This window comes from Mauremys mutica, chromosome 1, assembly GCF_020497125.1.
Source record: "Mauremys mutica isolate MM-2020 ecotype Southern chromosome 1, ASM2049712v1, whole genome shotgun sequence".
NCBI classification, from domain to species: Eukaryota; Metazoa; Chordata; order Testudines; family Geoemydidae; genus Mauremys; species Mauremys mutica.
In genome coordinates, this window is record NC_059072.1 from 130054631 (window position 1) to 130068090 (window position 13460).

Genomic DNA, 13460 nt, shown 5'->3' on the forward strand with positions numbered 1-13460 from the left:
AAGCACTTTTGCTCATCTATAGTGGACTTGTCCTGATATTATTTATTTTTGGTCTAGTGGACCCCCCCAAAAAAAGTGTATCTTTGGCTCCTTCAATTTTTCTTTTTACAGTTCTACTCTCACGTAAACCTTGTGAGAAATAATATACGTACTCATCCAATTCTAGCCACCAAGAATGTTACTGTGCATACTTGGACAATATGCATGCCTCTTGCAAAGCCCAAATGGTTTGCTAAAGTTTGGTTTCCATTCGTTTGGACAAAATTTCCCTTCTGCTGCAAAACTAATTGCTAAATGTGATTGCCGCATGGACACTATCTTTGACTAGGTCAACAGAAACCACACTAACCTTGACAAGACAAAAAAGCTTCCCAATTCTGTTTTTATACAAATTTCATTCCTGATGTTCTGCATACGAATTCTAACTATTTTTATAAAGAAAACACTAGTGCAACCAACTGCTGGCAAACCTATCCCAAACATATTTGCCTTATTTTTCCCCCCTTCTTGTTTTTGGGTGGGCTTTATATATTTTTATTTGCTTCCTTCAGTATTTTTATTGTTTGGAGGATTGTAGATATCTGGTGTATTAAGTTTATTATTTGAGTGTCAGAGTTTAAAAACTTTCAAAGCAATTGGTGGGCAGGGAGGAGAACTCCATCTTCTTTTTGCTGTTTACAAGTGTGTCCATTTATTTCAAAACCTGTTGATGTGTGTGCGTGGAATGTGGAGAAAGTACTTTTATTATGATATCTTGTCCATAAGCCTCTCAAAATTACACGGGGAAAGAACTTAGATAAATTATAATAAAATGTTTTCATTAAGTTTAGTAATTAAATACAACAGCACATTTTACTATATAGAATCCTATACTAGCAAACCAAACTATGCCACCAAATAAAGTAAAAATGAGATTGCTTCTCTTTAAATAGTATGGCTATAAGAACAAATTCAAAACCTGCAGCCAAAACATCCAATATTCTACCCAACAATACCCCCAAACATCTAAAACTGAGAAAGGTGCGGAAGAGACCCTTTTATAAAAGCACCCACTCTGTCGGTCTTCTTAATATTGCAGATACAGAGGAACGTTCTTGCTCAGATAAAAAAAACAAAACACTTTTTTTTTTAATTTGTAAGCTACTCTGCATAATAGACCCTATTCAATTTTTAAGAAAATGAATGTTGGGTTAAGCGGGCCACTAGGTTATTGCACTAGTCTTTCACTTCTGGAGACCATCAGATTTTAGAAAGAACATCACAACCAACCATGCATTTCGTGGACTCATCCTGAATTTCAATGGACATTCATCTACATGACAAAATTACCACTGAATTTAGCATGCTTGATGGCCACCGTTTAGGAGAGGACCTCAAAGGGAATAAACACAGAGTACTGCAAGTTATGATTAAGGTCCACTACCAGACCTTGAGATGGAAGTTAAGAAGAAGAAAGCTTGTACTATGCCTAGCCTTAGCCAGTTCTACTGCATCATTGTTTTTATTACAACAGAATTTCCCAACAGCACAAGGGTCACATGTTTCCAATAAATGTTTCAGCACTCAATTAGAAAATACCTCTCTCTCAACATTATTATTTTGGTTTTTATCACTTATTACAATGTTAACACTATATTGTAACAAAAATGCTGAGTAATTTTTTTTTTTTTTTTTTGGTATTTGCTCAGTCCACAGCAGCATTGCAGTATATTACAGCTCCATAGGTAGGTGTTGGCTTTACAAACAGACTGCATCTGTTTTCACATGTTAATCAGAACCAAATGAATTATCATCCTCTGCACTGCTACTAGAACAAGAATAGTTTCTTCTCACATATTTGCTTGCACATCTGATGTTTTTAAACAGAGACAGACAGTTTGTTGTCCTAACAGCAAGCCACCTCACACATACACAAAAATAAATCAGCAATATTGCAGATTATTATTTTCACATCTCACAGTAAGTGCAAGAAAAACAAGACCACCATCTGGTATGCAAACTGGCTTAGGACAGTACCATATTTAAAGGTCACAGCATAACTGGGAATATTCAGATCTCTAATAAGCACACTGAATTTCAGTAACTAATGACCAAGACATGCCAAAGAATAAAAAACAAAAAAAAAAACCACCAAAGACTTACCCTCTTGCAGGATCTAAGGCTATTGCTCTGGGCTGATCCAATTCTTGCCAAAATAAAACTTTTCTCAAAGATCCATCTAAATTGGAAACTTCAATCCGATTTGTTTCAGAATCCGTCCAGTATAGTTTCTCTCCCAGCCAATCACATGCCAAACCGTCAGGTGACAAAAGCCCAGAAATGACCACATTCTGTACACTCCCAGTTTTGTTAAATTCTGTTCGCTTAATGGCTTCTTCGCTTACATCACTCCAGTATATCAACCCCCGGAAAAACACAAAGTCCACTGCGGCTGCATCTTCCAAACCACCCACTACAACTGTAGCGTTTTCTTTCCCATTTGCAGCATCCACCAATCGCAGATCACGTCGGTTTGCATACAGCAGCAGCGGTGCAGCTTTAGGTGGGGGGGGAAAAATGACACACATTAATGTAAGTCAGGCTATTACAATTTAAGGCATTAGTAGTTTCACAGACATGGTATAAAAGGGCTAATTCAATGACTCCAGAAAAGGCAGCCTTTGGAAGTTAACTAGATAACCTGAAGTCAGAGTTTCAAATCTCAGCAAGATCCTCTCAGCTCTTTCAAAGGAGATAAATTACTAACATGCCGTTCACTATCCTACAGTGTGTGTAGTTCAGATAAGATGTTCAAAAAAGAAAACAGGTCTCAATACATTCACTGAAGATCACATGGACACCTTTTCCTAGGAGAGCAGTGTTCAAATAGTATCTGAAGGGGAAACTGAGGCCAATGTGATGTACACCATTTGCTTACCTGCTGCTGCCCTCCAATCTAAAGTAGGCTCCTTTTTAACAGTGTTGCACATACACACTCTGAAGCAGCTTGGAATGAAAGACATTATATAAAATGTTAATTAGTATTAAAGCGAGAGGAAAAAGCAGAGCTACAAAAACTGTGTGAAGTCTTCTTTCAAATTGAGGCCCACCATGCCATGTTTAGTTATCTGATCTAATGTCTTTTTTTTTTTTGCATGCCTAGTTTGCCTACCACATACTTGTTTCTGCACAATTGGTATAACTTTCATATGTAATCCACGAATAAAACTATTGAAAGGCAGTAACCAAGAGATATTTTAATTGTAACATATCCATTTAATTATACTCAACCACCAGTATTGCACAGCATCATGAACATTCCAGCATCATTTGTACTGCAATGGAAGTTAGTAAGAAAAGGTTTTTAAAACAGAGAAACACCACAAAAGAAATCTCCTTTTAAACTGCTATCACAAAATGCAATTAGCCTTCTCTACGGTTGCTCAGGTACTACTGTGATGAGGGCACATAAAATACTTAGCTAGACACTGAGGTTGGCCCTCTAAACATATTCATATATATGCCATTATAACATTGCTATCAACTTACCTATAGCTGTAAGTTTCCCCTACAGGCTAAAGAAACCTGTTAGGTCACCAGAGAGAGGCCTGCATTTATGGAGTCAAAAATTGCACATGGTTTGATGATGGCCATTGTGTCTGTATAGGTCTGCAGATTCTTACAAAGATAGCACTTTTGTTTCCAGAAAAGTAACAGTTCTTATATAAAAGGCTTACACTGAGACTAGAAATCCATGTGCCTGTTAAATCGACCTACACTTTAAAATGTCACCTCAGAAGTTCAGCTTTCTCAAGACTATTCATTGCATGTGTACTACGCCATGTCCTTCAGAAACTCATATGGGGAGAGAGGGAGGGGACAGAAAAGAAAATAAATTTTTAAATCAGTGTCAGGGACCATATTTAAGTGTGCCCAAAAAAAATCTAACCAAATTTAAACAGTTAATTTTGCTTAGGTTCATTTTACAAACACTGTATAAAAATTTCCCTCACACCCAGTCATTTAGATCTCCGCATAACATTGAGTGTTTTTTCTAACAAAGTCAGATTTCAAACTTAACATCTTTATCTACCCACATTATTGATTTACAGCAAAATATTTAGTGCAGGCATAGTACTTCTATGGGAGTAGGAGGCGGCATTTTTACAGAATGAGGGGGAACCCCATTTTAAGTAACAAATTTGTTACTTTATCTTTCTACCGTCCTTCCTCTCCCCCACAAAAAAGCCTAAAAAATTAATTTTAACGATTTAAAAGAGGTTTTCCCAAACTTTAGGTCTAAAGTTGCTTGGGCAGGTCACAAGAAATCACATACAAAAAAAACATTTTCCAAAAAAGTTATTCAGTACTCTGTAAGATTACCATACTACCGTAAACTGAGAAATTCAGCTAGTGGTACAGTGCAGTATATAAGTGCATACAGCAGACTGACAGAACCGTTTCTAATAAGACAATATGCACCGCATTTGAATAAGGTAAATCCAGGCACAAACAAGTACAAGTTCCATTATTATGTACAACACGAAGTGAGAGTACCCAGGCACACAGCATGCACTGAATTGGAACACCAGGCATGTCAAGGGTAATCATGAAGGCACTGCTGCGTCTAACACAACTGTATTGCATAGGTTTTCATTCTTTGGGGGAGCTCAGCTCTGGCTGAGGAATGATTCTGAAATATGTCCTCTTCGCAAAGTCATACAAGTTATTTGAATTATGCTTCAGAATGAAATTTGATTACAAGCATGACACACAGTTTTACATAGACTGAGTCAAAACCACAACTTGTAGTGCGTTCTGTAGGGCTGGCTGGCGAGAGTATTAAATCTTCCAAGTTGCTGTGACATTTAGAAACCAGGCATCCATCAGTGAACAATAAATCTGAGGATTTTTTGTTTCCCCTGAGAAAACTTGAAACTTTGAATAAGTCAACAAAACCTGATCACTCAAACTGGCAGCATCAATAGGAAATGCCCTTTAAGCATCTTATTGGGTACCCATTTAAATTAGATAGCAGTAGAAAGGGAAAACTTGCAAAAAAAATTCATCTTTCCCTGTGTAACTGACATGGGGTTTGGTTGGTTGATTCTTTTAGGGACATAGGATCTGAAGAAGCTATCATACTGAAAAGCATGCCTTTGTTCAAACAACACTCTTCTGTGCTTTATTAGAGACATGGCGGAAGATGTCCAAGAGGAACTGCTTTCAGAATGCAGAAATAGCAGCAACTACTTAGCAATTCAACTTGATGAGTCAGCCGGTATATGTGCGTGCATGCATGCATGTTTTGATTATTTGCAAGTTAATTTCTGATAGCTAAAGCAAGCTTTCAATAGAACTAATGCACAAAAACAATGTTTGTGATAGTACCACAAGTTTTGCAATCTGCCTGTCTGGAGCCATTCAATGATTGGTAAGAATAGTGATCTGATCACATCAATGCAAATCATTACACCTACCACCTTATGGCTTCACTGTTTCCTACACAAGCTTTCTGCCAGCAAGGAAGTAACTGAAAACTCACACCTAATCCTTCATGAAGCTGTAAAAGCAATGCATTTAATTAAAGGCCCACCAATGAATTTGTGCTTCTGTACACTGCTCAGTGATTATATGGGTTTCCCTTACCATTAACTCCTCTTTCATACCGACATGAAGAGGAAAAATGCTTACAAGGCTTGAATCATGAACAAAACTGCAAGTTTCCCTCAATTTTTAGCTTTCTCCCTTTGCAGACACTTTCAATGACTTATCCTGGCATGCTTAGCCTAAACGCTAAGGGTGGACACATTAGAAAAACTTTACAGTTTGTCTTCACAAGTGCAACGAAGAAACCAAGTCGTTTCCTCTTCTTTCAGATTTTGAAGGACACTGTCAGGAGCTATAAATTCAGAAGTTAGCATGTGCAACCCAGGTGTTCAGCTATTCTCCTAATGACCCCCAGAAGAGAAAGATGTCATTGACTTGACAGCATAGATTGGACCACTGCAAGGCAAACTGAGAGGGACAAGACTGCAACTAACTTTTGCTGAAAGAGAAAATACAGAGCTTGTCATCCTCACTTCTCTGCAACTCAGCATTCTCTTCAATAGTAATGAAAAAAAAGCATCAATCACCCAATGACCCAAAGTTACTTCATTTCAGTATACTTCCCAGTTAAAAGGTGCACCAAGTTTGCCAGCTCATCCACCACACTGAATGCTGCGAATTTAAAGGTGGGACTTCCTTTGCTACTGAAATTCATTTTCACAGCATCACAATTCTTAGTTTTTGTACAGTTACATATGTTCTGTGCAACACAAGAGAACCATCTTTGACCACTTGCTGAAGCACACACCAGAGATTGGTATGTAGATTAACAAAACACTGCCAAAACAAAATGTACATTTTAAATGTACAAGTTTAAAATTAGCTTTCAGTAAACCAAAACTGTAAATTACCAATCCAAAGATTACATTTCAATGCCTCAAAAGCATTGTTTGCTATGGCGTTAATTTAGGGAACGGAATTTCTACTCTAAATGAACAGATACAGGTTTTGGAAGTGGGAAGGGAGGAATCTACTTTAGCAATTATGATTACTAGCAGCTTTATTTATTTTTTTAAGTTATTGATCAAGTAATGTAATGCAGGTCCAACTGTATTTCCAGTGCACACATACAAATCAGTTTACACATCATGTGACGAAATATGTAAAAAAATTTACAAATAAGCAATAATCATATAAAAACAATTTTGTAAAACACGTAATTCACATCTGTCTCTTTTCAGATTATCACTACAGTTCAAACCCAGTTTTCAGAAGTTTTAAGTATTACATCTATTTATAAGCTTTGCTGTTTTACATGGTATACAGTATGATTATTAAGCCTCAGTTAAGTTGCTGCCTTATTATAACATCACTGATTTTCCACATGGACTTAATAAAGTGGATACAAGGCTTCCCCATTAAACGATGTTCTATTTCTTTATTGAATGTGTTACTTTCTCCATTAATGCATTTTTGAATAAGAAGACTCTTGGATTTCCACAATGAACTAAGAATAATTGTGAGTACAAATTATTTTATTCGTCGTTGTTCTATCTACACAGTGAAAGAAGAGAAGCTGAAATTCAGAATAATCATACGTTTTTGCTACTTTTACATGCAGTTTCCAGAATTGCCAACAATGGCCAGGATTACAGCAAATACTTTTACACTCCCTCTAAGTATTCTGAATCTTTGACAACTGAGGGCAGTTGGGGAAAAAGTTTGTTGCTGGAAAGCAACCAAAGTATAATAAGTAAAGATAATAATACGAAGCAAATCTCTTCCCCCTCATTGCCTGCTGCCAAAAAAAAAGGGGGGGGCAGGGGGGAAAGAGGCTGAAGAGGAAAATTGTGTTTCCTTTTATTAATTAACATTTCTATTTGAATCGTGGGAAATATAGTTTGGCTAAGTGACAGAATTATTATTAGCAGAATTATTCATGTAGCTAGTTGATTAGGACTGTAGATTTCCCTTCTCTCCTCTCTCAGAGATGATTAATTTTCAAATTTGACACACAGTGCTTACACATGGCCCTCACAAACAGAATTAAAACGATGATATCATTTCTGTTACATTGATTTCATTGTAATACAAAGTAATTCTATTTGGGTAATATAATCCCATAACAAAAAAAAAAACAAAAAACTTTGCAGATGTAGCCATTTTCCATACCCACATATATAAAAGCATTCATTAGTAGCACATCAGAAGCCACTGAATATTCTATCTTTAAAATAAAATAAACTATGTTAAAACTTTGGGGACTTCTCCCAAAATTAATACAGTAAATTTAACTAAAAGAATGTTAATAACTAAACTACAATTTAAGTGGGATAATCCCAAATGCATATTATTAATCCAGTTGGAAAAAAATGATACAGTATTCACACTCTACCCTTAGATTTGTAGGTTTGACTTCATTTCCAAGTTGCTTAGGGGTCTTGCCAACTGACTTGAAATGCACAGGCTTATATTTTAAACAGTAGCTAATTAATCACCGTAAAAAGAAACAAACAACTTTAGTAAGCAACACACACAAGGACATAATGGCAAGGAGAAAACAATTATGACAAGCTAATTTCTAATGCAAATACCACCATTTTAGTCAAACTGAGCTCTGCCCATTTGGAGCAAATAGCTAATCTTCTCACACTGTGAATTCCTTTCCATAAATATTTATGAACGACAAGAATATTTGGACAGTTAAATTAAGTCTTTATTAGTGTGTTAATTTGCCTGCCAAGTACAAATAGATTTTTCCTATTTAATTTTTAGGGCAGTCATCACCCAGCATTTATAGAATTGTAGATGCAATGCTTTCCCCTCCCAAAACCTGGAAAATTGTGCTTTTACAAAACTATACTGCATCTTCATTTACACTGGCAAATGATTATGCAACTCTGGTTAAACTGCTCAATATGTGGAATAAGTTGTGTAAATACTGGTAGTTATTTAAGAGGAAAATGAATACTCTCTTGTCACCCAAATCAACTATTAGTAATAACCAGGTAAAAAACAGAGACAATCCCAAAAAGGCTTGTCTACAGTTGGCTCAGAAGAATAATAAATAACCATCACATGCCAAAACTGGACCATGCCACACTTGTACAAACCCTTGTGTCCTACACACCGCCCGCCATCCAAGGTGCTTGTCTACACCGGCACTTTACAGCACTGCCACTTTCTTGCTCAGGGGTGTGAAAAAACACACCCCTGAGCACAGCAAGTTTCAGCGTTGTAGAGTTCCAGTGTAGACAGTGCCCCAGCGCTGGTAGCTGCGCCCCTTATGGAGGTGTTTTTTTTAAGAAAGCTGGGAGAGGTATGGCAGCGCTTTAACATTGCCAGTGAAGACGTGCCCTAAGTCAATGGCTGGGACAAGTGGCTTAGCTGGGCTTTAGATGAACAAGTGTAGTCTGCCTGATGTAAACAGGAAGCCACCATCAGTGCAGCAGCATTCCTTCATTTCACAGTAAGCACCCTACATCAGGCATCCATGGGGTAAACATCCGTGGTTACAGGAAATCCCTTACCAGTATTTTTACTTGCAGCAATAGCTAGGGTGACCACATAGCTAATGTGAAAAATCAGGACGGGGTGGAGGGTAACGGGCACCTATATAAGGCAGAACCCCGAATATCAGGACTGTTCCTATAAAATCAGGACATCCGGTCACCCTAGCAATAGCTGGGTATTAAAGCATGTCCCTGATGCGCTACCTCATAGAAACGGATGGTAGCATAGAATTTAGCAAGTTATCCGCAGTTTACAAGAGCTGTATTTGTGGAATCCTTCAAGCTGGTCCAAGGTCTATGAGGGGCTCCTGCTGGGACCTAGAACTATCAGCCTGTTCAGGTGCAGTACACCTCTGTACGTGAAGGTATCAAGGCAGTTTGCCAAATTGGGAGTGGTCCTGTACAAGAAGGCCAGGGATAACAGCTGAATTTCTGGTGCCACTCCAAAATCATCTCTCCCATGTATGAGAAACTGGACTCTCTTGGAGAACAACTCACCAGCAAGCCAACCCACATAATTAACATTTGCCAGGAAGCTAATGAGGATGAATATGCTGGGAACAAAGAGGACAGTGTTGAAGCCTGAAGACTGGCTGCCAGAGAAAACGGATGGTGACAGATCAGGAGATGAGTGTCTGTGTGTGTGTGTCTCTCTCTCACACACACAGTATGCTATACACTACTTGACTTCAAATCAAGAAGTAAATATAGCAATGAGTGCACTGAGGTGGACTGCTTGAAGCGGGCACATATGGGATGCAATATTACCAGAAGGGTGGAAATACTTGTCAAAAAGGGTGGAAATTTTCTGATTCCCAGAAGCACGCAAGTAGGAACTCAAGCAGAGGAACATTCCTGAGCTGCTATCTTCTAGCTGAAAAATTTGCACAACTGCAACAAAACCCCCAGCCCAACCTGCTATCCCTGAAGTCAGATTGTCACTTCCAGCTAAAACTTAACAAATGAAGAGCAGAGATCACTTACTGGGACGTAGGAGAGGAGGGAAACCAGAAAATTATTAATGTCACTCTGAACAATATTTCTGTAAGATGATGTTTACAATAAGTTCTTCAGTTGAATAGTTTTACAGTAACAGGGGGATACAAGTACTGCATCCCCTTCATGAACCACTGACAAAGTAAATTACAACTTTAACCAAAAAAAATAAATAAAAATAAAATAACCAGCAAACTCCATCATATCTGAACACACTTTGCCATAATGCTACTTCATCTTTGCTCCCAGCCACATTAAACTCTGCCACAGGTGCTATAATCACCTTCCTAATACTTTATTTAAAAAAATCTTTCAGTGATGATTTGATGAGGGTGAGGGATACAACTGTGGAAAATACTGTATTAATGATGGCATTTGCCAAACCTTAGATCATGCTGGTTTCTGAAAGCTCTCAGCTGAAATATGGCAATGACAAGGCAAAGCAAATGGAAAATATGGCATGAACGATGCCAGACTGATCTCTAAGGAATGATACAGAGCCAATCAAAACTGGGCTATCTTTTATACATATGGGGATTGACGGACAGGGGGGAATGTATTGTGATAACCTGGGGGACAATTCTCTAAGGTCTGATCTCCAACACTGGGGCTCCGGGTCTCAAGAAACCCTTTATCTGAAGACTCCATGACGTTCCCACTGGAACAACTCAATGCTGCTATTAAGACCCCACCTAGTTGTTTCAAAATATTACAGGGTACAGTATGCCTCTTCCCCCCCGTCTTCTCCCAGCGTGCTGTCTGAGCAGCACCCTTAGTCTCTACTAGCCCAAGGAGCCTGGAACTTGATAGCCTTCCTAAATTAAAAACAAGAGTCTTTATTGGACAATTTTTTTTTGTTAAACACAAGTGTTTTGAGCACATTAGGAGTTTGTCAAAATATCAATTGCCCAACAGGCATTTTCATTCCTTCAAGAACTGATTCTATATACAGGACAGCTGAAGGTCTGTCCAACACAATGTCATGATATATTTGCACAAATATAATTTATAAGCTTCCTAGTCAATCAATTCTTGATGCACCCTTTGCATGAGCAGGATTGAAAAAAGAGTAACTCTTACTTATCAGTAAAAACAATGCGGAGTCCTTGTGGTACCTTACAGACTAACGAATCCATTTGGGCATAAGCTTTCATTGGCTAGAACGCACTTCATCAGATGCAATTAGGAAGTTTTCCCCCAGAAGGGAAGAAGAGGTAAGTCATCAGTTCCGGCAGAATGTAACTCCTCTTTTACAAAAGAACAGGTTAAGTTTTAGCACTTATGACTGAGGTAACTTTGCAAATTTAAACCTGTGTGGTGTCATTTTCCTTAGTTAACAGACAGACCTATTACCCACAGCTTTGCCTCCAAGCAGCAGCAAAGCCTCTAACAAGATTCTGATCAGTTTCACTGCTACTGTTAAAAATACTGTGGACAACAGTGAAGCTGACAGGAATCAGGTCAACCTCACTCCTCTGTGCCTTGGGGAAAGCTCCAAGCAGCAGCAACAGCAGGCATTGTTGATGTCCAGAAAAGAGGAAGCCCCAATCCCAAAAATAAACCAGAAGATGGAGGAGCCATACATTAGCAGTGACAGGTTCTGGGACAGGGATAGGGGTCTGCTCTCCCCTTTATGAATACCAGCATTCGCCCCCACGCTGGTAGTGGGACCAGGGTTTCACCACTGGAGAGGCCCCACATATTATATATCAACCTCTGGCTAGTAGGTGCCTAGTATACTTTTCCCAAGGCCTGATCATGAGGGTATAATTTGCTAATTAACAAGATTTTGCATTTAAATGTTACCCGTGTTAATCCAGCCAAGACTGATAAACAAATTTTCAAAAATTCCTACCGTCATCTGGCTATTGGGTAACCTTTGTGATACATCAGTGGTCTCTGTGCAGCTTATCATGATTAAGTATCCAAATCAAAGATTAGCATCAAAATGTGGCATCCCTAAGTAATACTCTTAGAAGACCAAATGCTGCCAATTGACATAGCAAAATAAGAATGCATTACAGTTCCATTCCTGTGTCTAAAGGAGGGGCTTCAGTCTCCAACACTGTCAGCTTGGCACCTTTCACAGCACGAAATTCACGAACCAAGAAGTAAACATGTGCACAAAAAACTTCACCCTTACTCATGTAAAAACATAGTCTTACTTCGGACAATAGTCTGTGTGGGCAAGTGAGCTTTAGCTCACGAAAGCTCATGCTACAATAAATTTGTTAGTCTTTAAGGTGCCACAAGTACTCCTGTTTTTTTTGTGTGGGCAATGCGTGCCTTTGCCTCATTAAAGGACTGCTCACACCTCCTGGAAATTGAACACATTCTCTTCAGAACCAATTCTGCTTGCATATCATGTACATTCTTTATTACGAAAGACATATGCATAAAAATACGATCTTTGTTTCTTCAAAGTTCAGCTGCTCCTGCTGCTTATCCCTACCTGAAGTAACTGTGGTGGAAATTACTGTAATGTCACAGATAGAAGATTATGATTACAGGTGGGGGAAACAAACAACAGGAGCAGATGAATGCTAAAGAAACAAAGATGTTGTTTTGATAAAAATATACTCGGAAAAAGATAAAGAGATGAGAGAAAAAAATGACAATCCAGAATGGTTTATAAACTGAATGTCTTTCAAAGTTTCCTACAAAGCATCAGCGGGTCTGTGAAGACTTGCAAAGAATATATAACTAAGAGCTGATTGATTTGGAAAAATGACAGTCATGGTGCCAATATCCCACTGACTTGTATACTCCTGCTCAAATTGCAACTTAAGGGGAAAAAAACAGAAGAATGTCTGGTTTAAGGCAACAGTTACAGTGCTAGATGAGTTTTTATTAAGGAAATGTATGGGTATCAAATAATAAAGTGTACTGCTCAAAATACATTATTTCTCCTCCTTGCCTGAAATCCAGTTACTTAAAATGTAACTTTACAGCCACAAGTGGGGTATGAAATGTTACCTAGCCTATTTAAATAAGTATACTTACATTTCTCCAACAGGATGCAATATGGCAAACAGATGCATGGAAGGGTGATGGGGGGGGATCTTTCCTCTTCCAGAGCAGCGAGCAACTGGCTATCAAGCTCTTCCTCCAAACCAAATCTCCTTCCCCCAAGTTCCCATCAAAACAAATTAATGGTTGCAAGCCAATTTTTAAATCAGAATGTGATTGCTTTTTTCTGATATATCAAAGAATCACTTCCCTTGTTATCTATGGAAAAGGACAGTGATGTGATGGATATAAACACAGGTCTCTTCTCACCAAAAAAGATTTTAAACAAGAAGAAATGGTTACTGTAATCAAATGTACAGCATACAAAACCTTCAGTTATCTTTTTGTTCTCTCCAGTACAGGAAATTGAGGGGAGGGGGGAATTAAATGTTATATTATAGTGTGTTAAAAACA

The 13460-nt window shown here is 38.2% G+C and overlaps 1 protein-coding gene across 4 annotated transcripts in view; it reads right to left on the reverse strand.

Annotated features, from left to right (window-relative positions):
• LRP6 (LDL receptor related protein 6) overlaps positions 1-13460 on the reverse strand; it is a 202933-nt gene that overhangs the window by 187650 nt on the left and 1823 nt on the right. The window contains exons 2-3 of one of the 4 annotated variants that reach the window (XM_045000133.1): positions 2918-2985; positions 2143-2536 (exon numbers count right to left, since the gene is read on the reverse strand). The exons of 2 other annotated variants lie outside the window; for them this stretch is intronic. In XM_045000133.1, coding sequence (XP_044856068.1) covers positions 2143-2536; positions 2918-2969 — 446 coding nt within the window. In that variant the 5' untranslated portion in view covers positions 2970-2985. The remainder of the gene's footprint in view (positions 1-2142; positions 2537-2917; positions 2986-13460) is intronic. One more of the 4 variants, XM_045000132.1, reaches the window with a different exon arrangement.